At 64.0% G+C, this 26,478-nt stretch overlaps 2 protein-coding genes across 4 annotated transcripts; both read right to left on the bottom strand.

The window, feature by feature from the left end:
* Window positions 1-827: 827 nt before the first annotated feature.
* Window positions 828-6,507, bottom strand: ABTB1 (ankyrin repeat and BTB domain containing 1). 2 transcript variants are annotated; one of them, XM_069497687.1, is made up of 12 exons: window positions 6,357-6,507; window positions 5,208-5,270; window positions 5,060-5,115; window positions 4,261-4,405; window positions 3,702-3,861; window positions 3,556-3,601; window positions 3,173-3,289; window positions 2,970-3,088; window positions 2,737-2,835; window positions 2,459-2,626; window positions 1,227-1,427; window positions 828-1,094 (listed from the first exon to the last, which is right to left on the bottom strand). In XM_069497687.1, exons 1-12 carry the CDS (start codon window positions 6,410-6,412, stop codon window positions 888-890), a joined length of 1,437 nt encoding a protein of 478 aa, XP_069353788.1. In that variant the 5' UTR covers window positions 6,413-6,507; the 3' UTR covers window positions 828-887. The 2 variants fall into 2 exon arrangements, with proteins under 2 accessions (XP_069353788.1, XP_069353789.1); XM_069497688.1 differs by having other exon boundaries at window positions 5,243-5,270.
* Window positions 6,508-7,161: 654 nt separating this feature from the next.
* On the bottom strand, window positions 7,162-23,048 carry PODXL2 (podocalyxin like 2). Of its 2 annotated transcripts, none has more exons than XM_069497672.1 (8): window positions 22,966-23,048; window positions 17,846-18,121; window positions 16,144-16,943; window positions 15,413-15,487; window positions 11,284-11,440; window positions 10,301-10,362; window positions 8,517-8,696; window positions 7,162-7,462 (listed from the first exon to the last, which is right to left on the bottom strand). In XM_069497672.1, the coding sequence occupies exons 1-8, from the start codon at window positions 23,042-23,044 to the stop codon at window positions 7,253-7,255; spliced, it is 1,839 nt and encodes a 612-aa protein (XP_069353773.1). In that variant the 5' UTR covers window positions 23,045-23,048; the 3' UTR covers window positions 7,162-7,252. The 2 variants fall into 2 exon arrangements, with proteins under 2 accessions (XP_069353773.1, XP_069353774.1); XM_069497673.1 differs by having other exon boundaries at window positions 8,520-8,696.
* Between the last annotated feature and the right edge of the window lie 3,430 nt (window positions 23,049-26,478).

The raw sequence follows: 26,478 nt of genomic DNA, 5'->3' as shown, positions 1-26,478 counted from the left end.
CCGCACCCAGGGGACACATCTCCCTGCCCCCCTCTCCCCATGCCCTGTCCCAACTGCTCCGTCATTTCTGGTCCCTTCCGACCTCACGGCCTCCCCTCCCCGTGTAACCAACAGGCGAGGGCGACACGGATGAAAATGCATTTGGAGATAAAAAAAAAAAAAAAAAAAAACACAACAAAAAAAAAAAACAGAAAGTGTTGGAAAATGACAAAGCAGAAAGGCTTTATAAACAATTGCAAAACCACCGCAGGGTGACTCAAGATGCCCCCTGTTTCCTTCCGGTCCTGCCCCCGGGGCTGTGTCACCAAGCTGAGGCCACCCAGGGTGCCCTTCGGGGACACCCCACTGCCCTGGACCCTGAGGCTTCTCGGGGCTCCTCTCTGCCTTGTAACTGTGCCCCGAGGTCACAGCCCCGCAGGAAGGGTCGCCCTGGGGACAGACCGGTCCCCCCCTGCCAACCCTGCTCCCAGGACCCCGCCGGTCCCTCGCTGCCACCCGGGACGCAGGCTCCGACTCCCGGGGGGTCATCCAAGCTTTATTGCCACACGCAGCCCCCTGGCCCTGAGCGGCCCTGCGCGCGCGACAGTGGCCCGGAGACGCCAGCCGGGGCCAGTCCGGGCCGCGAACCGGATCCGGGGGACAGAGGGTGGCACCGAGGGGCCGCAGCCCGCCCCGCGCCAGGTTCCCTGAGAAGCGCGCGCCCCGGGTCTTGGGGACGCCTTGTGCACGGGGACAGGGGGGCTCAGCCCGCAGAGACCCTCCCCGTCCCCCCCCACCCGGGGTCCCCAAGCTCACGGCGGAGGGTGGCCCCGGCGACGACCCACCGCGACGCCCCCGGGAGCGCAAGGAGCAGCCGCGCGCACACGCACGCGCGTCCCCGCAGGGGCTCAGCAGTCCAGGCCGATGGCCACCAGCAGGTCCTCGAGCGCCCGCAGCCGCTGTCGCGCCTCCTCGATGGCGCTGTAGGTCTGCACGGTGCTGGCCACGTGGAAACGGATGTCGTCCACCAGCGGGATGGAGTCGGTCTCCTGCCGCGCCGCCACGGCCGCCGCCTCCTCCCGGACGGCCTCCGCGAAGTCCTCGCGCTCCACCAGCTGCGCGACACGACCCGGGGGACGGGTGGGCAGGACCGCTCAGCGCGCGGGGGGTGGGGGTCGCGCTCTCCTGTCCCGCGGGGGGGGTGGGGAGGGGTGGGGTCGCGCTGTCCTGTCCCGCCCCGGGCCCACCTTGTCGATGACCTTGGCCATGAACTCGGTACACTGGTCCTCCAGCCGCGCCAGGCGGAACAGCTTGGCCACGCGCCACACGCCCACCACGCTGTCCTCGTCCAGCAGCTGCGCCAGGCTGCGGCCGCATAGACGCTTCAGGCCGGGCAGCAGGTACATGTCGGCCACGCCGAGCACGTCGTAGGCGGCCTCGGGGGGCAGCTGCGGCGACACAAGCGGGCGGAGGGACACCCCGAGGTCACCGAGGGCTCCCGGGGCCGGGACTTGTTTCGGGTGGGGGAGGGGAGGGGCAGAAGCTCCCTGTCCCCAACCCCCACCCCTCTCCCCAATTGCCACCAAGCGTGGCCACGGAGGTGTCCCCGGCGGAACGTGGGAAGTTGGGGTCACAACCGCCAGGGGCTTGTGAAACCGGAACCGGCCTCCCCGCTTCCTCCCGGGGCGCGAGTTTGCCCACGGCCCGCCCGTTCTGCCCGTGTAGACGCGGCCCGGCCACCGCCACCCGCCTCTGTCATCTGTGTCGCCTTTGCACCGCAGAGTGGCTTTGACACAGGCCACGTGGGCCACAGAGCCGGAAAAGTTTGCCTTTAGGGAAAAGGTTTGCACTAGGGGACGGCACGGGTCCCCCTGGGTCCCCCGCGAGCCACCTGCCCTGGGTCCCCACTTCAGACACCAAAGGGAAAGGAAGTCCCTCTTCCCGAAGCCACCGCATCTCGGTGTCTCTTTGTCACACACGGTGGCCTTTACGCGCTCGCTCACACCCTGGCAGAGGGGACCCTCCGCGCTCTGGCTGCCGCCCGTGTGGCCCTGTGTCCAGGGCGCCTCGGGGCAGCTGGGGACACACGGGACGGCTGGGGACAGCTGGGGACACGGGGCGGCAGCAGGGGAAGAGGTGACCGGAGGCTCCCGGACCCCACGGCTCTGCGGCGACCCAGGGACAGGAGGCTCCGGGCTCGCCACTGCGGCACTCGGGGCTCCTGTCCCCCCAGCCACCCTCCTGCTGGAGAGGTTGGGGACCGCAGTGTCACCTGCTCCTGCTGAGTCTTGTCACCGACTACGGCTGCCTGAAGCGAAACCGCACAGCGGTGCCACGACCTCGCTCCTAGCCTGTCCCCCCGCCACCCCGTGTCCCCCACGGGGACCCGCCGGGACCTTCCGCGACCTCCCTTCCCCCAGCGCCCCGGGGACCACGCAGGCCCCGCGTCCCCGTCCCGCCGCCCCGCGCGGGCCCGCACCTCGGTGTGGTCGCTGTACACGTAGTACAGCACGTGCGTGAAGACCTCGGGCGACACGCCCCGCAGGGTGACAGCCGGGGGGTCCCCCGGGGCCGCGGGCTCCTCGCTCTCCCGAAAGTGGCCGTCCAGCAGGGCCCGGAAGTAGTCGCTGCGGCCGCAGAAGAAGGCCTGGGGGGGGCGGGTGACAGGGGAGGGCGCGAGGGCCGGGGTCTGTCTCCAGGGGAGGGGGGCTGGGGACAAGGGGGTGGGGACGGAGGGGACAGGGAGGGGACGGGCACCTTGTGACACAGGAAGCTACAGCTGGCCACTCGGAAGCAGACGTCGGGGCAGCTGCTGAAGCCGTCGGGGCTCGGGAACGGCAGCTCCCCAAGGTCCCCCTGGGACGCGCAGAGGTGGCCGGAACGACAAGGAGGCTCAGAACAGGGAACGCACAGCAACCGGAGCCAAGTTTCTGGGGACCCGGACCCGAGTCGCCCCTCCCGCCCGCGGGGTGCGGGGTCCCCCGGCTCACCCGGAGCTCGGGGGGCAGCGCGCAGCGGGCCAGCATAGCCAGATCCTCCCGCAGCCGGGGGTCCCCGGGGGGCGGCTCGATGGTCAGCACCTTCACGCACGTGCCGGGCTTCGAGGCCACTGCGGGCGGGACGGTGGCTTCAGGGCGTCCGGCCGGGCCCCGCCAGAGCCCTGCCCGCGACCCCCGGACCCCCCGGGACGCACCGAACTCGGACACCTTCGCGCACTTGGCCTCCAGGTCGCCGAGCAGGTCCCAGAGCTGGCACTGCTTGGCCAGGCGCTGGCAGTCACCCACGTGCTCCACGCCGATGTCCAGCCGGCCTGGGGGCGGGGCAGGGCGGGGCCCGCAGCTGTCACCGGGCCCCTCCCACCCAGCCACCCCCTGGCTGTGGGGCCACCTGCTGTCTTGAGGGAGGGGGACGGTCCTACAGGCCCCGGGGCAGACAGGACGAGCTCCTCCTACGGGGCAGGCACCCCAATGCGGAGTTCCGCGCCCCGACCCCGGAGGCGACTGCGGGGACCGAGGGAGGCTCTAGAGGTGACAGGTCAGCCCCGCCCCGCCCGTGCCACCCGTGCCCGCGGGTCACCTGTGTACAGGTACTGCAACAGGGCCCCGAAGGCGACCGGGTTGATCTGTGGGCGCAGCCAGCAGCAGAAAGGGACGGTCAGAGGCGGCCGCCCCAGCGCCAGTCCCCCGCCGTCCCCTCCCCCCCGTCACCCCGCGGGGACCCACCAGCGGGTGCCTGAGGACCACGACGCCCTTGCCCTTCCACTTGGTGTCCAGCATGTTGGCGAAGTAGGCGCTGCGGGCGCCCAGGACGCAGCGGTGCGCCCGGAACGGCTTCCCGTGCACCACGAAGGCCACGTCGCTGTGGAGACCCTGCTCCAGAAGCCTGGGGACAGACGCGACAGCCGGGCGGGGGGGACGGGGGGGGAACATTCAGGAACGCCCAGCCCAGCCCAGCCCGGCGCAGAGGGGACCCGCGGCGGCGGCGGGGGGACGGGGGACATTCAGGAACGCCCAGCCCAGCCCTGCCCGGTGCAGAGGGGACCCGCGGCGGCGGGGGGGACGGGGGACATTCAGGAACGCCCAGCCCAGCCCTGCCCGGTGCAGAGGGGACCCGCGGCGGCGGGGGGGACGGGGGACATTCAGGAACGCCCAGCCCAGCCCTGCCCGGTGCAGAGGGGACCCGCGGCGGCGGGGGGGACAGGGGGACGTTCAGGAACGCCCAGCCCAGCCCAGCCCGGTGCAGAGGGGACCCGCGGCGGCGGCGCCCCACACCCGGGCTCACCGCTGCAGGAAGTCGTCGTAGTAATCCCGCCGCCTGCAGGAGGCGGTGACCTGCTTGTAGTCGCGCAGCGCCCGGCGGATGGCGTCGCTCAGCGCCCCGTACAGGCAGCGCTCGCCGTCGAAGGTGTTGGCCTCGCAGCGCGCGCCTGGGGACGGGCGGGGACCCGCCTGTGAGCAGGACCCTCCCCCGACCCCGCAGCCGGGGGACACGTGGGGACAGGCCCTAAGCCTCCTGCCCCTCGCTGGCCCTGGAGTCCCCTCCTCCAACGACCCTGGGCTCATCGCGACCGCAGCAAGGCGCACGCACGCGCACTCGCGTGCACACCCTGAAAGGGGACACTCCGCGGCTGGCCCTGTCCCCGGCGCGGCGACAGAGCAGCAGACAAAACACACAGGCCCCTGCCCCCGCCGGACTCACACCCTGGTCGGGGCGGGACCACAAACGGTGGCGGGGACTAGCAAGGAAAACGGAGAGGAAGGGGGACAGGGGTGGTGGCCGCCACACAGGGCGATCGCACGGGGCCACCGTGGCGGCAGCGATGCGCACAGAGCATGTGACAGAAGGGAGCAGGCCAGGCCGTGCAGAGAGAGGCGGGAAAGGGCGGTCCGAGCAGGACGCGCCGCACGTGCAAAGGCCCTGAGGCAGCAGCAGGAACAGGGGACAGAGGGGGACGGACAGACTCTGGGCGGGGGCGGGGCGAGGAGGGGGCGAGGAGGGGGCGGGGCGAGGAGGGGGCGGGGCGCGCGCGGAGGCCCTTGACCGCGCGCATGCGCACACGCTCGCTCGCGCGCGCGCTCACCGTTGGCCAGCAGGTAGAGCACCAGCTCCTCGTGGCCGCACAGGCAGGCGTAGTACCTGCGGGGGACAGGAAGCGCAGGGGCCGTCGGGAAGCACCCAGGGGACCCTCCCCGCCCGCCCCCCCCCAGGGCCACCAGCCCGGCACTCACAAGGGGGTGCTGTCCCACTTGTCGCGCACGTTCACCTCCACGTCCCGCTGCTCCAGCAGGTACCTGCGCGGGAGGGAAGCGGGTCACCGCCGGGGTCAGAGCCCCACCGCGGCAGGGGTCCCCCAGACGAGGACAGGCGACACGGGCAGGGCAGGGCGCAGACAGGCGGGCACTGAGCGCCAACAGCGGCTGCGGGGGCTGCGGGGGCCGAGCCGAGCTGGGAAGGCTGAGACTTTGGCCCTCCTGGCGTTTCGGGGACAGAGACGGGGTGACAGGGACCCCGTCTCAGCCACAGGCCCCCCCCCCCCCGGCTGCGTGTGTCGGGAGGCCAGCCCTGCTGGAGGCAAGGGACAAGAGGGACGCTTCTGCAGGCGCACCACCAGGGCGCGACAGATCCCGGAGGGCGGAAGTCACCAGGCGAGGTGGCCGCTGAGAGGTGGGAGGTGACAGAGGGGACTCAGCGACCCGCCGGTGGGGCCGGCCATCAGGGAGGTGGGGACAGCCCAGGGCAGGTGTCCAGGTGGGACCTTAGAGTGCGCCGAGCTGCACTCCGGTCATTCCCGGGTGGCACCTGATGTTGGGGACGGGCCCAGGGAGGCTTGGGGACAAAGGCAGCCTGGGACCGGCCCAGGAGAGGTCGGAAGTGATGGGTCAAGGCCAGGGAACGAGGAAGAAAAGAGCAAAGAGAAAGGAGGCCGAGGAGGAAGAGGGGGAGGCCGAGGGAGACAGGTGTCCCCAGTCCCAGCCTGGCCCACGGGGACGGTGACTTCGGCGCCAGGTTCGCTTTAGCTGCATCCGGGGTTCCTGAGTCCCCGGAGACCGGAGGCGCATTCTGGGCTCTAGACGTCCCAGCGCCAGGTCGTGACACCATCAGACAAAGGAGCCACGTCCGGAGTCCCAGGCCTGCCCCCGGGGCGCGACACCCGGACCCTACTGGATCCCAGGGCGGCCCACCTTGGCCCCCGCCCACTTCTCCTTCGGGCCTCGGCGCAGCAGTCCCCTCCTCCAGGAAGCCCTCCGGAGGTGAACCACCACCGGCATCCCCGCCCCGGACGGCCCGGGCGCCCGCCCTTGGGGGGTCCCGCGCCCGCCAAGGCCTACGGCGGGGCCCGCGCGCCCGCACGCCCCCCGGGACGGCGGGGTCCTCACCGCACTCGGCCCACATCCCCCTTCCTGCAGCTGGCGAACAGGTCGCTGGTGTCCATGGCGCGCAGGCTCGGACCCCGGCCGCGCGACCTCGGGCGGCGACGCGGCGCGCCGGGCCGGACGTAAACACGGGACGCCCCGCCCGGCCCGCTCGGCAGCGCAGCGGCGCCTGGCGCTCGGAGGACCGCCGAGGCCCCGCCCCCCGCCGCCGGCCCCGCCTCCGCTGACGCCCCGCCCCCCGCCTCGCCGGCCCCGCCTCCCCACGGCCCGCCCCCAGCCGAGCCGGCCCCGCCCCCCGCCCCCGCCGCCGGCCCCGCCTCCGTCCACGCCCCGCCCCCAGCCTCCTTCCATGTCACTCCCCGGCAGCGCCGGCCCCGCCTTCCCCCACGCCCCGCCCCCAGCCGCGCCGGCCCCGCCCCCAGCCGCGCCGGCCGCTCCTCCATCCACGCCCTGCCTCCCCCCGCCCCGGCCGCGCCGGCCCCGCCTCCCTTCACGCTCCGCCCCCGCCTCCTTCCACGCCACGCCCCGGCAGTGCCGGCCCCGCCTCCCCCCGCCCCCAGCCTCGCCGGCCGCTCCTCCCTCCACGCTCCGCCCCCTCCCCTCAGGCCCCGCCCCCTCCCCGCCCCGCCCCCCGGACGCAAGAACCAGGCGCGCAGGCGGGCGGCGGGGCCCGTGGTCTCCGGGCGGCTTTAATGGAGTCCGGGGCGCGGGGCGCGCCGGCCGCCACCCGCAGGGCCGGGCGGGGTGCGGGGCCGGGAAGCGGGGCCTCGGGCGGGGGTGGGGGGCTGGGCCGGGGCCGCTGGTGAACCCGGGGCGCGGGGGGCCGTCCGCTTCTTCGGGGTCCGCCCTGCCCGTCCCCGGCGGGCGCGGGGCGCGGGGGGCCCGGGCGGCGGCCGCGCTCACAGGTGCGTGTCCTCCTCGAACACGTCCGAGTCCTCGGGGTCCCGCTTGACCCCCATGAGCGCCCCCCAGCTGCCCGGGCCGTTGAGGGCGCGGCCGTTGAGCGCGAGGTGCTTCTCCGGCAGCTCCGACTGGCTGTCGCTGGCCACGTCCAGCGTGGGGTTGTCGTGGCAACCGTTCTCCACGAAGCGCAGCTCCTCGCCGTGCGACTGCGGCGGAGACGGCGGCTGGGCGGGCGCCGCGGTCCCCCTGCCCTGCCCTGCCCTGTCCAGTCCCCTCCCCCCCGCCCCGTCCCCTCCCCCCCGCCCCGTCCCCTCCCCCCCGCCCCGTCCCCTCCCCCCCGCCCCGTCCCCTCCCCCCCGCCCCGTCCCCTCCCCCCGTCCCATCCGCCCCGCCCTGTCCCGTCCCCTCCCCCGCCACGCCCCCTCCCCCCCGCCCCCTCCGCCCCGCCCCGTCCCCTCCCCCGCCACGCCCCCTCCCCTCCCCTCCCCCGCCACGCCCCCTCCCCTCCCCTCCCCCGCCCCGTCCCCTCCCCCCCGCCCCCTCCGCCCCGCCCCGTCCCCTCCCCCGCCACGCCCCCTCCCCTCCCCTCCCCCGCCACGCCCCCTCCCCTCCCCTCCCCCGCCCCGTCCCCTCCTCCTGCCCTGCCCCCTCCCCCCCAATCCCCTCCCCATCCCCTCCCCCCCACCCCGTCCCCTCCCCCCCACCCCGTCCCCTCCCCCTGCCCCACCCCGTCCCCTCCCCCTGCCCCGCCCCCATCCCCTTGCTCCTGCCCCCCACCCCCTGCCCCCCTCCCCCGTCCCCTCCCCCCCACCCCGTCCCCTCCCCCCCACCCCGTCCCCTCCCCCTGCCCCACCCCGTCCCCTCCCCCTGCCCCGCCCCCCATCCCCTTGCTCCTGCCCCCCACCCCCTGCCCCCCTCCCCCGTCCCCTCCACCCCACCCCCCCAGAGCACCTACAAAACTGCAAAACCCCACCCCGGGCATCCCCGGGGCGCCACCCCATACCTGAGCTCGACTCCCTTCTTAAAATAATTCTAATAATCCCGCACTCCCAAAAAAACCCCATTGCTTCGCTAACCACCGGGGTCCCCTGCTATAGAGAGACCCCGCCTGTGAGCTGGGCGGAGCGTCGCCAGGCCCCGCCCCCTCGCTCCTGGGGACGCCTCCCCCACCTCCCCGCATTGCCCACCCACCCTCCAGATGCGCGCGCCCCGCGCCCCGGCCCCGCCGTCCCCGCCGTCCCCCGCCGTCCCCGCGCTCACCACGTGCTTGAGCTTGGGCAGCCGGCGCTGCCAGCAGTTGTAGAGCAGGCCGAGCGCGATGATGATGACGCAGATGGCGCCGATGACCACCAGCACCACGAACAGCGTCCCGTAGTCGCTGCGCACCTGGGTGGCCCGCGCCTGGCAGCTGCTGGTCATGGAGTAGTTCTGGATGCCAATCTGGGGGGGGCGGGGCGCAGCTTCCTGAGCCGAGGTCCTGGGGTGCCCTGGGCTCCCCCAGGGGGTCGCAGGGTTTCAGGAGGTGCAGGGACAGTCCTGCTGGCTCCTGAAGTCCCCTCGGGCCTGTCCCTGTGCTGGGCGGGGCTCGCGCTCCCCTCCCCATCCCGTTTACCTAAGAACAGCTTCAAGCCCCACCCCCCATCCCCACCCAAGCCCCACCCCCAACAACCCCACCCAAGCCCCACCCCCCACATCCCCACCCCCCACCCCCACCCAAGCCCCACCCCCCCATCCCCACCCCCACCCCCCATCCCCACCCAAGCCAACCCCGAGCCCGAACTCTGTCTGGCAGTGGCCTTGACCCCCGCCCTGCTGCTAGACGCAGTCCAGCAAGACGGGCCTCTTTGTCCCTGTCCCTGCCACTTCCAGACTGAGGGACAACGGCCACCGTGAGCCCCTTTCCACACACCCCACCACACACGGCACAGCTTCCACCTCGGGCGTGGGACTGCGGTGTTCTGGTCTCATTCTGGTCAGTGCACATCACCAGCAACCGTGCAGGGCCACCACCCCCGGCCTCCCAGCTGCCTCCCTTTCCCACCACGCCCACGCTGGGACAGGTGCTTCATCAGATGGGGCGTCAAGGTGACTCCTGATGAAGAGGCTGAGGCTTCTTTGGGACAACGTTTTTTTTGTCTTAAGAGACAGAGTCTCACTCTGTCGCCCGGGCTAGAGTGCCGTGGCGTCAGCCTCGCTCACAGCAGCCTCAGACTCCTGGGTTCAAGCAATCCTCCTGCCTCAGCCTCCCGAGTAGCTGGGACGACAGGCATGCACCACCATGCCCGGCTCATTTTTCTTTTTTTCTTTTTTGTAGAAATGGGGTCTTGCTATGTTGCCCAGGCTGGCCTCCAACTCCTGGGCTCAAGCCATCCTCCTGTCTCAGCCTCCCGAGTAGCTGGGACGACAGGCATGCGCCACCACGCCCGGCTCATTTTTCTTTTTTTTTTTATTTAGTTGTAGATTCGAGGTCTCGCTAGGTCTCCCAGGCTGGTCTCGAACCCCTGACCTCCAGCGATCCTCCCGCCTCGGCCTCCCGAAAGAGCTCCCCTCTCCAAGGCTGGGCCTTCAGTCTCCTGTGGTTTCTGTAAACTACCTAAATATTTCTAGTACTTTCCTCTGGATGATTTAAGGTAGCAAGGGTCAGATTTTCGTGCTAGATTCGGCCACGCAGAAACCTCCAAAGACCCAGCATGCCTTTCAGCCAAGTCAGTCTGATATGAGTGCCCAGTCAGGCCAGGATGCCCAGGGGCAGGAGGAAGAGGCAGGGAGGGCTGTATAAAAAGGTCAAGGCTGAAGGTCACGTTCTCTCCCGTCCCAGCAGGCTCTGCACGCTGGGCACGGCTGGTACCATCCACGGGCTCCTTCTGTCCCACGGAACCACGTCTCAGGGAGGCCCGAAACCAGCAGGCCACCCTGAGCACGATTCCGTCCCTTGCTCCTTTGACCCAGAGCACGCGGCAGCCCCCTGCGCCCAGGGCTTTGCGCAACGGGGACGGGAGGGACCACGGAAGCAGCTCACGGGTCCCGGGTCCCCGCGCTCTTACCTCCACCAGGCTCCTCCGGATGTCACCCAGCATGGCAAGGACGTCTTGAGTGGGCACCACCCCTGGCGGGGACAGATGACGAGATGGGCACAGCCGTGGCCCAAGCCCGCTCGCCCCCCTTCCTGGCTCCCTCCCCCAGGCACACGTCCCTCTGAATTCTTTTTTTTGAGACAGAGTCTGGCTCTGTCGCCCGGGCTAGAGTGCCGTGGCGTCGGCCTCGCTCACAGCAGCCTCAGACTCCTGGGCTCAAGCGATCCTCCTGCCTCGGCCTCCCGAGTAGCTGGGACTACAGGCATGCACCACCACGCCCGGCTAATTTTTCTTTTTTGTAGAGATGGGGTCTTGCTATGTTGTCCAGGCTGGCCTCAGACTACGGGGCTCAACCCATCCTCCCGCCTCAGCCTCCCGAGTAGCTGGGACGACAGGCATGTGCCACCATGCCCGGCTCATTTTCCTTTTTTTCTTTTTTGTAGAGATGGGGTCTTGCTATGTTGTCCAGGCTGGCCTCAAACTCCAGGGCTCAAGCCATTCTCCTGCCTCAGCCTCCCGAGTCGCTGGGACTACAGGCATGCGCCACCACGCCCGGCTCATTTTTTTTTTTTTTTCTATATTTTTGGTTGTCCAGCTAATTTCTTTCTATTTTTAGTAGAGACGGGGTCTCGCTCTTGCTCAGGCTGGTCTCGAACTCCTGACCTCGAGCGATCCTCCCGCCTCGGCCTCCCAGAGTGCCGGGATGACAGGCGTGAGCCACCGCGCTGGGCCTGAATTGATTTCTCAGATCACCGCGTGACGGGTGTCACACCGGACGGCCACTTGCAGAGCCCCAGGCGCGGTGAAGGTGAACGTGTCCCCTTCTCACCCCCGCGCTGCGAGCCGGGGCCCCTTCGTGCGTCCCCTGCCTGCGGCAGGAACACACCTGTCCCCTGGCCTCCCGTTCCCGATCCTCGCGCCCTCCGGGCCCCCCAGCTGCCCGCCCCACTCACCCTGCTCGCCCACCAGCGTCATGAGGAGGTGCTGCTCCTTCTCGCTGGGCTTGCTCAGGGAGATGTGCCAGGCGCCCTGGTGGCCGCCGCCGTGGCGGGCCAGCACCTCCTCCACCAGGGCCAGGAGCTGCGGCCCCCGCCGCTGCCGGAACTCCTCCTGGAGGGGCAGAAAGAGCCGCCCCCCGAGGTCAGTGCTGGACAGCGGCCCGGCCCCCCTCGCCCTCACGGCCAGAGCCCTCTGGCTATTGCCCCCGAGAGCCCCGAGCTGGGCCACCGGGCGGAAACGTGGCAACCCCAGGACACACGTCCGTTTGTCCCCGTCCAATGTCAGGTGCCTCCGCGCTGCCCGGGCCCCCAGCCCTAAGCCAGCCGGGCACAGGGCCGGTCCCAGGGACGCCACAGCAGCCCAGGAAGCACAGATCCGCCCACGTACGATGACAAGCCCAGGAGCTGGGCACACAGCGCACGGAGGACTGTGTGGCAACAGGTCACCAGTGCTCGAGTGCACGGGCTGGGGACGGACACCAGGCCACAGGCCGAGAGATGACGCGTCACCATCACCACCGACACTTGGCGGGGAGAGGTGGGCGTAGCGTAGCCGGACTCATCTCCCCTGTCACCGCAGAGACGGCGAGGGGAGAAAGCCGTCCGAGTGTCCCCGCAGTGGTGGCCAGAAGAATTGACACAGGCCGGGCGCAGGGGCTCACGCCTGTCACCCCAGCTACTCTGGGGAGGCCGAGGCGGGAGGATCGCTCGAGGGCAGGAGTTCGAAACCAGCCTGAGCAAGAGCGAGACCCCGTCTCTACTAAAAATAGGCAGAAATTAGCTGCACAGCTAAAAATATATAGAAAAAATGAGCCGGGCGTGGTGGCGCATGCCTGTAGTCCCAGCTACTCGGGAGGCTGAGGCAGGAGGATCGTTGGAGCCCTGGAGTTTGAGGCCAGCCTGGACAACATAGCAAGACCCCATCTCTACAAAAAAGAAAACTGAGCCAGGCGTGGTGGCACACGCCTGTCGTCCCAGCTACTGGGGAGGCTGAGGCAGGAGGATCGCTTGAGCCCTAGAGTTTGAGGCCAGCCTGGACAACATAGCAAGACCCCATCTCTACAAAAAAGAAAAATGAGCCGGGCGTGGTGGCGCATGCCTGTCATCCTAGCTACTCGGGAGGCTGAGGCAGGAGGATGGCTTGAGCCCTGGAGTTGGAGGCCAGCCTGGACAACATAGCAAGACCCCATCTCTACAAAAAAGAAAAAAAGAAAAATGAGCCGGGCGTGGTGGCACGCAGCTGTAGTCCCAGCTACTCGGGAGGCCGAGGCAGGAGGATCGCGTGAGCCCAGGAGTCTGAGGCTGCTGTGAGCGAGGCTGACGCCATGGCACTCTAGCCCGGGCGACAGAGCGAGACTCCGTCTCACAGAAGAATGAACGCAGAGGTGGACCGGGCACCCCGGGAGGCAGGAGGAGGAGGGGTGCGAGGAGACTCCTTTGTCCCCAAACACTCTCTTGTACCGTTCAGGCCTCCTTGACCCCGTGCATGTGTCATTGCGGAATTTAAAATAGAACAAGAGCCGGGGCCTAGAGAGGAACCCAGTGGGAGACAGGAGCGCTGGCCTGGGCCCTGCCGGTGGACGCACGGCGCCATTTGTCCCTGGGAAGAGACCCTCCTGTGGCCACTCCCCCTCCTGGACGAGTCCAATCACTGAGTCCCGCCCCAGCCTCCAAAGGCCCCAGGTCTCTCCCGGGTCCCCTGCTGTGGAGCCGAGAGCCAGGCCAGCCTGGGAGGCCCCGGGGCGTGTCCCCAGGTCACCCCTGTAGGGAGCACCCTCCGCCACTCCAAGTCTCCTTCCTGCTAGAGCCCAAGCTAATGAGCTGTGCCCAGGTTGCCATGCCAACCCCAAGGCCACCAGGGCGATGGGAGCGCTGGGCCTCTGTTCCTTGTCACCGCGGCAAGTGCCAGGTGCGGCCTCGAGCCGGAACAGCTGCCCACTCGGTTTGAAATCTGGGAAGAGACGAGGGTTTGGAGGTCGCCACGCGCGGCAGCCGGGAAAGCTCCGGTTCCTGTGACGGTTCTTGCGTTTCCTTCTCCGCTGACGGTGGGGTGGGCGAGGACAGGGGCGTGTTTGCAGCTGCCTGCCACGCGGGTGGCGGCATCGTGGCCTCCTGGCCCCACTGCTCACGAAACACCCCCCCCCACCCCCCTGCCCTGCAAACTGTCGTCCGCCACGCCGCACCCCTGCGCCCCTCCACACCGCACCCCTGCGCCCCTCCACACCGCACCCCTGCGCCCCTCCACGCCGCACCCCTGCGACCAGGCTCCCCAGGCAGAGATGTCCGCCCATCTGGGTTCAGATCCTGCTTCTGCCATTCGATCAGCTCTGTGACTTCCGAGCGATATACACTGCACCTCTCCGAGCCTCAGTTTCCCCAGCTGAAAACGTGGGCGGTGGTCCTAACACCGCCGATTAAAATAAAAGTGCTTCTTCAATCACGGGGGCTGGAACAACTGGATACCCCAATGGGAAAGCAAAGAAGTTCCTTGATTTAGACGTCGCACCATTCACCAAAGTTAATTTCAGATGGATTATAGATGTGAAGCTTTTTTTTTTTTTTTTTTTGAGACAGAGTCTGGCTCTGTCGCCCGGGCTAGAGTGCCGTGGCGTCAGCCTCGCTCACAGCAGCCTCAGACTCCTGGGCTCAAGCGATCCTCCTGCCTCGGCCTCCCGAGTAGCTGCGACTATAGGCATGCGCCACCACGCCTGGCTCATTTTCCATTTTTTCTTTTTTGTAGAGATGGGGTCTTGCTATGTTGTCCAGGCTGGCCTCAAACTCCGGGGCTCAAGCCATCCTCCTGCCTCAGCCTCCCGAGTAGCTGGGACTACAGGCATGCACCACCAGGCCCGGCTCATTTTTTTCTATATATATTTTTAGCTGTCCAAATCATTTCTTTCTATTTTTCGTAGAGACGGGGTCTCACTCTTGCTCAGGCTGGTCTCGACCTCCTGACCTCGAGCGATCCTCCCGCCTCGGCCTCCCAGAGTGTTGGGATGACAGGCGGGAGCCCCCGCGCCCGGCCTATACCAGTGTTAATTTCCTGATTTTAATAATCCTAGTGTGGTTGCCGAAAAGAATATTCTTTGTTCTGAGGAAATGCAAACTAATGTATTTAGGGGTAGGGGCAAAAAAATAAATAAATAAAAAAAATAAAAAAATAAAAGTGATGAATTCAACTTTTTCTCACATGGTTTGAAAGAAATGCTAACAAGTAGTGAATCTGGCTGAAGGGGATAAGGGATTTCTTTGTATTATTCTTTCTGTAAGTTTGAAATGATATCAAAATAAAAAGTGACAAAAAAAACAATGTAAGAAAAGGAATGACACTTTTCCATAAATAACGGGTGAGCCATCTTTGTAGAAAGAGCGACTAAAGGATACATTTCAGGAAGAAGAAAATGAAAGCCAGAAGGAGACGTGGAGATGTGAGAAGGTGTGTGAGCAAAGACTGGTAAGTAAAATAATAAATAATTATGAAGGCCGGGGCGCGGTGGCTCACGCCTGTCATCCCAGCACTCTGGGAGGCCGAGGCGGGAGGATCGCTCGAGGTCAGGAGTTCGAGACCAGCCTGAGCCAGAGCAAGACCCCCGTCTCTACTAGAAAATAGAAAGAAATTAGCTGGACAACTAAAAATATATATAGAAAATATTAGCCGGGCGTGGTGGCGCATGCCTGTAGTCCCAGCGACTCGGGAGGCTGAGGCGGGAGGATGGCTTGAGCCCCAGAGTTTGAGGCCAGCCTGGACAACATAGCAAGACCCCATCTCTACAAAAAAGAAAAAAAGAAAAATGAGCTGGGCATGGTGGCGCATGCCTGTCGTCCCAGATACTCGGGAGGCTGAGGCAGGAGGGCCGCTTGAGCCCAGGGGTTGGAGGTTGCTGTGAGCAAGGCTGACGCCACGGCACTCTAGCCCGGGCCACAGAGCCAGACTCTGTCTCAAAAAATAAAAAAAAAATTAAAAAAGAAAAAGAACTAAGGCTCCCCCAGCCCCCGCCCGTCCCTGGCCCCGGCCCACCCTCGGTCCCCACTCCGCCTGCCGCCTGCGGCCTCCCTCGTGGGCCCGGCCTCGCTGGGCACTCACACAGTCTACGTTCTCGGTCATGTTCAGAATGACGTAGTTCTTCCCCGCCAGGTTGCTCCAGTCCTTGCAGATCACCTGTACGACGAAACAAACAAACAAAAAAAAAGCAGGGCGACAGTTACGCGGAGACAGCAGAGAAGAGAGCCTGGTGCTTCCGGAAGCGGGAAGGGGGAGGCCGGCGTGGGTGTGTCACAACTGGTGGCCGTGGCAGCTGAGGGATCTCTGCAAGGGGACCCGCCAGGGAACCAGCCCAAGGTCCGCGAACCCCAGAGCCGTCAGGGACGGAGCCGGGACGTCCCGGGCGAGAGGAGGGGAATGTCCTGGGCGTGCCCGGGGAGGGGAGCGGGGACCCTTGCAGACAGGGCTGGCTTCGTGTGTAAGTTTGCAGCGGCGAACTTGTCAACGCTCCGCGGGCCAAGCACGCAGGCGGGCACCCTGGGTCCCCTTCCTTCTCTAGTGGCATCCGTGGGCGTGCACGCGTGTGCCTAGGGGCGTGTGCGTTGCGGGCTGCAGGGGAGGTGGGACGGGGAGAGCACAGGTCGGCCGCCGACTCTCGGCTGCCGGTGTCCCAGCAGAGCCAGGCCGGGCCACCAAGCTTGTCCAAGGGCCCTGCACAGCCAGCCCGGACGCATGCATTCCCACGCGCCCCTGTGTGCCCCGGGCAGCCCCGGGCACGGCTGGGCTCTGCGGGGACAGTTCCAGACCGACGCGGGTGTGCGTGTCCACGTTACCTGCGTGGAGTCCCAGGGGACTCCAGACTGGGCTTCCGCGGCCTGCCCGTCCTGGGGCTGCCGGCTCAGACCCTCTCGCCCGCGGGGAGCGGACGACGCTGCGGGTTCCACGTCTCGGGGGGCGAAGGTTCCAGGGCCGAGGCGACCTGCGTCCGGGGCCTCAGCCCTGCTCGGAGCTTGGGTTTGCGGGGACGCGGCCCAGGACGGCCCCCGGCCTCGCTCGCCCCCCGCCAGACCGGCTGTCCCCGCGGTGGCAGTGGGCTCCTCGCTGGCCGCCCGGGGGGCCTCGAACTCCGCCCCGAGCCCTGCGGCCGGCAGCGCCGTGGCCCGCGCCTCCTGGCTGGTGGCGTCCTCATCCCGCAGGGCCACTGTGCTCGGGGTGACCAACAGTGGGGACAAGCTGGGCCCCACGCTGCTCTCCACCTCCACGCCCGACGAGGTCTGGGCCCCAGAATCGTCCTGCCCGTGCCGGGGGGTCCCCGGAGCCTGGCTGCCGCTGCTGGGACCTAATGCAGAGGCCTGAGTCGTGGCTTCTTCTTGGGATCCATTCACCGGGAGCAGCTCTTCCTCCTCTTCCTCCTCCTCCTCCTCCTCCTCCTCCTCCTCTTCCCTCTCTACCTCTTCCCTCTCCCTCTCCTCCTCCTCTTCCTCCTCCTCCTCCTCTTCCTCCGGGGCCATGCGCCAGGGCGGCTCCACCAGATTCATCTTGGGCAAGGCAGACGGGAGGTTCGGCAGGTCTTGCGTCTGGCCGGCGTCTTCAAGGGAGCCGGCCTTCCCCGTCAGGTCCGGGAAAACGTAGTCTGAGGACAGAGACGAGAGGTTCAGTCGCTTGTGTCATCGTCCACTGATCTACTCGGCACTGACTGAGAACCATGACACGCTCCCGGGCAGGACGCCAGGCCGGTGGCCGCGTTGGGAACGGCGGGAAATGAGGCCGGGAGGGACACGGGGACCGGGCTATTCACTATTTCCTTTACGATTATAAAAGAATACAAATCAGGCCGGGCGCGGGGCCTCATGCCTGTCATCCCGGCACTCTGGGGAGACCAGCCTGGACAACATAGCAAGACCCCGTCTCTAAATAAAATATAAAAAAAATCAGGCCGGGCGCATGCAGTGGCTCATGCCTGTCATCCCAGCACTCTGGGAGGCCGAGGCGGGAGGATCGCTCGAGGTCAGGAGTTTGAGACCAGCCTGAGCAAGAGCGAGATCCCGTCTCTACTAAAAATAGAAAGAAATTAGCTGGACAACTAAAAATATATACAGAAAAAAATGAGCCGGGCATGGTGGCACATGCCTGTGGTCCCAGCTACTTGGAGGCCAAGGTAGGAGGATGGCTTGAGCCCAGGAGGTTGAGGCCAGCCTGGACAACATAGCAAGACCCCATCTCTACAAAAAAGAAAAAAAGAAAAATGAGCCGGGCGCGGTGGTGCATGCCTGTCGTCCCAGCTACTTGGGAGGCTGAGGCAGGAGGATCGTTTGAGCCCAGGAGTCTGAGGTTGCTGTGAGCGAGGCTGACGTCATGGCGCTCCAGCCCGGGCGACAGAGCCAGACTCTGTCTCCAAAAAGAAAAAAAGGCGGGGGGACACTATTACTTATTCCTCAGCTGACTCTGGCCCGGAAATGGTCACTTGGCGTTCTGCGGAGAGTGCCCGGCTCCCGGCTGGCGGTCCACACACACTGGTTCGGTGGCAAGAGCTACCTGCGGTGGGACCCAGGTCCAGACTGGAGTCGTTCAGCCCCTCCTCCTCCCAGAAGTACTGCGGCGGCTGCAGGATCCGGGACTCCTCGCTCTCCTCGCTGGGGAAGCCGGAGCCAGGGGCCCCCAGGCCGGCGCCCAGGCCCATGGCCTCGCTCGGCTCCTCCGACTCCAGTGGCTCCAGGCCCGTGGGCAGCAGGAGGTCCAGCAGGGAGGTGGAGGTGAGGCCCTCGGGGGCCGGCTCGTCGGACCCCGCCGCGCACACACCCAGGGACGCCCCTGCACAGACAGAAAAGCGGACAGTCAGGAGGGGACAGGGACTGGCGCTGAGCTGGGCCACGTTCCCAACAACAAAGATCCCAGGGGTGGGGGGAATTCACTGGACACTCTCGGACACCCAGAGGCTGCAAGGCGATAGTTTTTTGTTGTTGTTGAGACAGAGTCTGGCTCTGTCGCCTGGGCTGGAGTGAGTGCCGTGGCGTCAGCCTCGCTCACAGCAGCCTCAGACTCCTGGGCTCAAGCGATCCTCCTGCCTCAGCCTCCCGAGTAGCTGGGACGACAGGCATCCACCACCACGCCCAGCTAATTTTTTCTATACATATATATTTTTTTAGTTGTCCAGATAATTTCCATTTTTTAGCAGAGACGGGGGTCTTGCTCTTGCTCAGGCTGGTCTGGAACTCCTGACCTTGAGCGATCCTCCCGCCTCGGCCTCCCCAGTAGCTGGGACTACAGGCATGCGCCACCACGCCCGTCTAATTTTTCTTTTTTTTTTTTTTGTAGAGATGGGGTCTTGCTATGTTGCCCAGGCTGGCCTCAGACTCCTGACCTTGAGCGATCCTCCCACCTCGGCCTCCCAGAGTGCTGGGGTGACAGGCGTGAGCCCCCGCGCCCGGCCTGCAAGGCGATTCTGAGATGCTGTTTACATTTCAAGAAGGCCAAATTGCTTAGCCTTCCGTGTGACCGGTCAGGAGGGAGGGAGGACCACGGCCTCCGTGTCCACTGGGCACGTGCTCCACTGAGTCCCCACTCTCTGCCGGCGACGGTGCTGGGCGCTGCGGATACAAACCCCAGCGAAGACGGGGTCCTGCTTCTAAGCACCTGGTGCATATTCCAGCACGGTATTCTCTTGCAGTGTTAATATCCTACATACAGACCAGGGACCTGGGACATTCGTGGCCTGGCAAAGAGGATATTTAAAGAATAGAACAGTATCTTCAAATACATTAAAGCAAGAGGTTGATATGGATGACAAAGATCAGAGTTATTCTACGTGGCTTCAAAGCAGACACTCGGGCCCATGGCGGAAACAGGGGAAGGGGGCATTAGAACCTCAGCGTCGGCCGGGCGCGGTGGCTCCCGCCTGTCATCCCAGCACTCTGGGAGGCCGAGGCGGGAGGATCGCTCGAGGTCAGGAGTTCGAGACCAGCCTGCACAAGAGCGAGACCCCGTCTCTACTAAAAATAGAAAGAAATGAGCTAGACAACTAAAAATATATACAGAAAAAAATGAGCCAGGCGTGGTGGCACATGCCTGTCGTCCCAGCTACTTGGAGGCCGAGGCAGGAGGATCACTTGAGCCCAGGAGGTTGAGGCCAGCCTGGACAACATAGCAAGACCCCATCTCTACAAAAAAGAAAAAAATAAATGAGCCGGGCGTGGTGACGCATGCCTGTAGTCCTAGCTACTGGGGAGGCTGAGGCAGAGACTGAGGCCATTCTGGACAACATAGCAAGACCCCATCTCTACAAAAAAGAAAAATGAGCCAGGCGTGGTGGTGCATGCCTGTGGTCCCAGCTACTCGGGAGGCCGAGGCAGGAGGATCGCTTGAGCCCAGGAGTCTGAGGCTGCTGTGAGCGAGGCTGACGCCACGGCACTCTAGCCCGGGCGACAGAGCCAGATTCTGTCTCAAAAAAAAAGAAAAAAGGCAAACTGATTTTCCTTAAGAATCTTGGAACTCGCCCTCTTTAAAACCACTAAAGGATCAAGTATGTATTTGTTCTTCCAAACCTCAGGGCTGAACCGTGCCGTGGTGGGGGAGGAGTTGCTGCCACCTCGGCCTTGATCAGCTCCCCAGAACTGCCTGGAACCCAGAAGACTGCTTCTGCCCTCTCTGGGAAATTCTGACCACAGGAGTCCTGTTTTCTCCCCACGTTGGGGCGGGTAAAATGCTTTTTAGGGAGTCAAGCTCTTTGTGCAGAGCAATATGGTCTGACAAGTTCACTGGGTCTGTTCGAGGCCATTCCCATGATTGGGGTGGATTCCTCCGTCCTCTAGATCTTTCTCTCCTGCCTCTAACATCTCTCTTTGTCCTCTTTCCCGACGGTCTGATAGGAACGAACAGAGATTCTGAAAATCCTGCCGAAAAGAGAGGATCTGGTATTGTTCTGATTTTCAGTCCTCCAGTAAACTGTTCCATTTTCTCGGAGTTATTTTTCCCTGTGATGTTTATTCCGTCTTTATATAGACCTTGATATTTTCAAAAGCCTTGGCAATGGGTAATTATCTAGGTAATTACGAGATGTTAACTGCTTTTCGAACTGGCCTACCATGAAACGACATCAAAATAGCGGCCGAGGCCTAACTAGTCTGGCTATGATTCGTTTTGCGCTGAATAATTAACGCGGCTTGAGATGCCACCAGATTTAAGATTTCAGAATTGCGCTCTTTATGGGACTGGCTTCCTTTTGCTCTCTGGCACCTATAATTTTTCTGTGACTTCATCACTTCCAACAGAGGAAGAGAGGAAAAGGCTGCACGTGAAGAAAATTAGGGGATCGGGCCGGGCGTGGTGGCTCACGCCTGTCATCCCAACTACTCGGGGAGGCCGAGGCGGGAGGATCGCTCGAGGTCAGGAGTCTGAGGCCAGCCTGGGCAACATAGCAAGACCCCATCTCTACAAAAAAGAATAAAAGAAAAATGAGCCAGGCGTGGTGGCGCATGCCTGTAGTCCCAGCTCTCTGGGAGGCTGAGGCAGGAGGATCGCTTGAGCCCAGGAGTCTGAGGTTGCTGTGAGCGAGGCTGACGCCACGGCACTCTAGCCCGGGTGACAGAGCGAGACTCTGTCTCAAAAAAAAAAAAAAAAAGAAAGAAAAGAAAAGAAAATTAGAGGATCGGCCTTAAAGAATTGAAAATGTGACCCAAACAAACTCAGAAAAACAGGCAAATGAAGGAGGCTGACGTCCCCCAACGCGATCACCCTCCCCGTGTGTGTGTGTGTGTGTGTCTGTGTCTGCGAAACGACACCCTTGCAGGGTTTCCGTACAAACGTGTGTGAGAAGGAGACACACCGCTAGACACAACACACACGCCCACACGCCAAGCACGGGGGTGAAGATGCGCGTCACAGAGAGACAGGAGGCGGGAGGGAACCAGCCACAGTAATCCCCAGCTGGTCACACAAGGACAGGGGCGGTCAGAGCTGGGCTTGGGTGCGGATGGCCAGTTCTGGGTTGTGACCGTCACACAACGGAACAGCAGACCGATCCACAGTCATCTGCCGCACGTCACCGTCTTTCGAAGAGGGTTTCAGGAGGACAAGGACACGGGTGGGTTTGCGTGTCAGAGACAAATGCTGAGGGACAATTTTTTCCGTGCACGCTGGGGGCCTTGTGCCACCCCCAGATGGACAGTGGAGACGATGTAGCCCCCTCAACCGAGCCTCCCGAGGACACGCAGGCGAGCGTGGGGACCCCTCTGCCTTCCCAGCCACTTCCTGGGGGGGCTCTGCCACCGGAAGCCCCACGACAATGACCCATCTCGTCCCATCATGCAAAGACTGGCTTCCCCTGACCCGGCACACGCATCTGCACGCAATGTGCCTGTATCTTCATGGGTTCGTTGCATGGGAACGGTCTAGCGGCCGGGGTCCCGTGCACACGCCAACATACATGTGCACACACGTACACACACCTACATACATGTGTGCATGCCTGCATACATGTGCAAACACCTACACACGTGTGCACACGCCTGCACACGTCTACATATGTGCGTGCATGCCTGCATACGTGTGCATACCTACATACATGTGCATACACCTACACACGTGTGCACACGCCTGCACACGTCTACATATGTGCGTGCATGCCTGCATACGTGTGCATGCCTACATACATGTGCATACACCTACACACGTGTGCACACGCCTGCACACGTGTGCACATGCCTACATATGTACGTGCATGCCTGCATACGTGTGCATACGTGTGCATGCAGCTACATACGTGCACGCACACCTGCATGCATGTGTGCATGCCTACATACATGTGCACACGCCTACATACATGTGCACGCGCCTACATACATGTGCACGCGCCTACATACGTGTGCACACATTGTCTAACGTGTCATTCCACTGTGTCCCCTAGAAGCGAAGTGGCTCACGGCTCTCCGATGACACGCAGACACACGCCCTCACTCACCCCGGTCCCCCTCCCCACCAGCGCCCACCCCACCCGGGCGCCGGCTCACGACAGCCTGTCCCTCTGTCGCACCAGCCACCACGGGGACAGGCCGCCCAGCCGTGACCTCCCCTGACCCACCTTTGCAGACAGCGCTCGGCCCCTCCCCCACGTCGGCGGCGGTGGCTGTCACAGCCCGGGTGCCCACCCCGCTCTGTCGCCTTCTCTCTCTCTCTCTCTCGCGGACGCGACCGCTGCATGGCCGCCCCGCCCCCACCCGCGACAGCTGCTGAAGGGACAGCGCCCCGCCCCCCGCTGTCACCCCGCCCGTGTCGCCCGTGTGCGCCTCTTTCTTGGCAGCTGCTCCGCACGGAGCCGCCCCGGGACCCGCGCTCGCTCGCAGCGACAATGACACACGCTGTCCTCCTCCCCGGCGGCGACGTCACCCCTGCGGACACCGCACCGCACCGCGCCACACAGCGCTGTCCCCGCGTCGCGCGGCGGCTGTCACACACACACACACAGACACGCACACACACGCCCCCCGCGCCCGGCGAGGCCGCGGCCACGCGCACCTGTCACCGGCGGTGTCCCCGTCCGCACACACGCCCCCCGCCCGGCGCGCGAGCGCGCGTGTCGCCGCCGCGGCGCGGCCCTTTGTTGGCGCCGTCCCGCCGTCCCGCCGCCGCCGCCGCCCCGCCGCCCTCCGGCCCGCACTCACCCGCCGCCAGCAGCCCCAGCAGCAGCGGCCGCAGCGGCGACAGCGGCGACAGCCGGGCGGCCCGCAGCGCACGGCCCATGGTGCAGCCGTCGCCGCCCGCAGCCGCAGCGCCGCGGCGCCCGGGCCCGCGTCAGCGCCCGAGCGGGCGGCGCGCTCGCGCTCCATTGGCCCGCCCGGCCGTCACTCAAGCCCGGCCCCGCCCAGCCGCGTGCCGCGGGCGCGCCCCGCGGGGGACGAGACGGGCGGGCGCTCGCGCCCCATTGGCCCGCGCGGCCGTCACTCAAGCCCGGCCCCGCCCAGCCGCGTGCCGCGGGCGCGCCCCACGGGGACGAGGCCGGCGGGTGGGCGGGCGCTCGCTCCCCATTGGCCCGCGCGGCCGTCACTCAAGCCCGGCCCCGCGGGGACGAGGCGGGCGGGCGGGCGCGCGCAGGCGGGCGCGCGCGGGGGGCGGGGGGCGGTGCCGCCGCGGCCGCCACAGACCGCGGACCCGGCCTCGCGCCGGCTGCCTCAGGCGACGCTGAGGGGACGCGGTGACAACGTGGGGGTGACCGCCGCTCGCGCGCCAAGGGGCTGACAGCACTCTGCCGGCCGGCCGCGGAGAGCCTTGAAGGCCGGGATGAAACCGGGAGCCAGGCGGCCCAATTCGGATCCCACCCTGGTTGTGGCTCCCGGACCCGGTGGCAGCCTGTTGTCCCCTGTGGGCTCGGTGGCGTCACTGCTTCGCCGCACACGGACTCTCGGGGCAGCGCCAACTGCTCTAACGTGGGGGCCCAGGTGTGGGCAGCGGAAGCTCACGCTCGCACGTGCCCTGCATTAAGGTTGTGAACAAAACAAGCGCATCCGCTGTCCTCATAGATGAGTCTAGCGGAGAAAACAGGCTCCAAAAAGAGAAAAAAAGACAAAACACACGTGCGGTCCTAGAATTGCCATTGTAAATAAGCGTGTTAAGCAGCTTGAGGTGCTATAAGGCGGTGTAGACGGGAACCTTTACACTGGCCCTCCGGAACAAACCCATTGAACCTGGCACCTGGGAGGGTGATGGGCATGAGACCAGGAGGGTGGGTTGGGACAGAACGTTCCAGGGAGAGAAAAGTCGGTTCGTGATTCCCGAGTTGGAAAGATCGGATCCTCTTTAAGGAACAGGAAAAAAAAAAACAACGAACGAGGCGTTTAGAATTGCTGCCGCTGTACCAGATGGACACAGTATCCATCATTTCGCTGTACCGGATGGACACAGTGTCCATCATTTCGCTGTACCGGATGGACACAGTATCCATCATTTCGCTGTACCGGATGGACACAGTGTCCATCATTTCGCTGTACCGGATGGACACAGTGTCCATCATTTCGCTGTACCGGGTGGACACAGTATCCATCATTTCGCTGTACCGGATGGACACAGTGTCCATCATTTCGCTGTACCGGATGGACACAGTGTCCATCATTTCGCTGTACCGGATGGACACAGTGTCCATCATTTCGCTGTACCGGATGGACACAGTGTCCATCATTTCGCTGTACCGGATGGATACAGTGTCCACAATTTCGCTGTACCGGATGGATACAGTGTCCATCATTTCGCTGTACCGGATGGACACAGTGTCCATCATTTCGCTGTACCGGATGGACACAGTGTCCATCATTTCGCTGTACCGGGTGGACACAGTATCCATCATTTCGCTGTACCGGATGGACACAGTGTCCATCATTTCGCTGTACCGGATGGACACAGTGTCCATCATTTCGCTGTACCGGATGGACACAGTGTCCATCATTTCGCTGTACCGGATGGACACAGTGTCCATCATTTCGCTGTACCGGATGGATACAGTGTCCACAATTTCGCTGTACCGGATGGATACAGTGTCCATCATTTCGCTGTACCGGATGGACACAGTGTCCATCATTTCGCTGTACCGGATGGATACAGTGTCCACAATTTCGCTGTACCGGATGGATACAGTGTCCATCATTTCGCTGTACCGGATGGATACAGTATCCATAGTTTCGTGCAATTTTACTTTATTGCCTAGTATATTAGGAAAACGCTTCTTTAAAGTAACAAGTTTAGCACATGAGCAAAATGCAGCACTGTTCGTGGTGACAAGGGGACAGAAGACAGAAATAGTTGACACAAGCTAAACAGCTCAATGCACGTTTGGTTATTCTTTAAAAAAGTAGCAAACCCTTATAAGATAAATGAAGAACCTAAACACAAGGAAAAGACATCTAGTTTAAGAAAATCAATGAAAGAGGCCGGGCGCGGTGGCTCACGCCTGTAATCCCAACACTCTGGGAGGCCGAGGCGGGTGGATCGCTCAAGGTCAGGAGTTCGAGACCAGCCTGAGCAAGACCCCGTCTCTACTAAAAATAGAAAGACATTATATGGACAACTAAAAATCTATATAGAAAAAAAAATTAGCCGGGCATAGTGGCGCATGCCTGTAGTCCCAGCTGCTTGGGAGGCTGAGGCAGGAGGATCGCTTGAGCCCAGGAGTTTGAGGTTGCTGTGAGCTAGGCTGACGCCACAGCACTCACTCTAGCCTGGGCAACAGAGTGAGACTCTGTCTCAAAAAAAAAAGAAAAGAAAAAAATTTACAGAATTGTCAGTTTTATTTTATGGAGATCGGAGGTCTATTATACAAAGGTAGGTGAAGACCTGGTAGTCAAAGATCTCCAAGGTCATGATGAGAAGTTTGGACTGTGTAAGCAATTCATTCTCTCTTTCTTTTTTTCCCTCCTTCCAGCTAATTTTTAAAAATTTTTGCAGAGACAAGGTCTTGCTATGTTCCCGTGTTACCCAGGCCGGTCTCGAACTCCTGGGCTCAAGTGATGCTCTGGCCTCAGCCTCCCAGGTCTCCGGGATGACGGACGTGAGCCTAATTCCACGCCCGGCTAGGAGTTAGTTCCTTCTACAGGAGTCACGGCACAATGAGGTCTATATTTTAGACGATCCTCATGGCCAACAGGAAGGAAGTTCTAGGGACACAAGAGCAAATCGACGAGTGGAGAGATCCCAATGGCCCGATGACCAAAGCCACTGAGGGCTGGCACAGCAGTGGGGTCAGATTTGCATCTATTAATAGATGCAAAAATGCTCACTAAGGTACCAACAAGTGGAACCCGGCAACCTCTAACCAGAACTTCACGCCACGACCAAAGGAGACAGACCCAGGAAAGCAAGGTTGGTTTGACAGCCGAAAATAAATTCACGGGACGTACCGGTATCAACAGATAAGGGCCCAAACCCACACAGTCATCTCAACAGGAACACGCCGGCACCCACAAACCGCGTGGCCTTGGGGACAGGCCTGTCACTTCTGTTTCCTCCACATGTGCAAAGCAAACGCTGCTTCTAACCCGACCTAACCGCCGCTCCGGACACTGGTTTGCGAAGGACCTTTGTGGGGAGGAAGCCCGGCGTGGGGACAAGGGCAGGACCAGAGTCGAGGGTGACAGATACGGCCACGTTCAGATCCGAGGGTGACAGATACAGCCACGTTCAGATCCGAG

This window comes from Eulemur rufifrons, chromosome 22 (genome assembly GCF_041146395.1).
Source record: "Eulemur rufifrons isolate Redbay chromosome 22, OSU_ERuf_1, whole genome shotgun sequence".
NCBI classification, from domain to species: Eukaryota; Metazoa; Chordata; class Mammalia; order Primates; family Lemuridae; genus Eulemur; species Eulemur rufifrons.
Note: the sequence above shows the minus strand (reverse complement) of the source record. Positions and strands in the feature narration are given on the sequence as shown.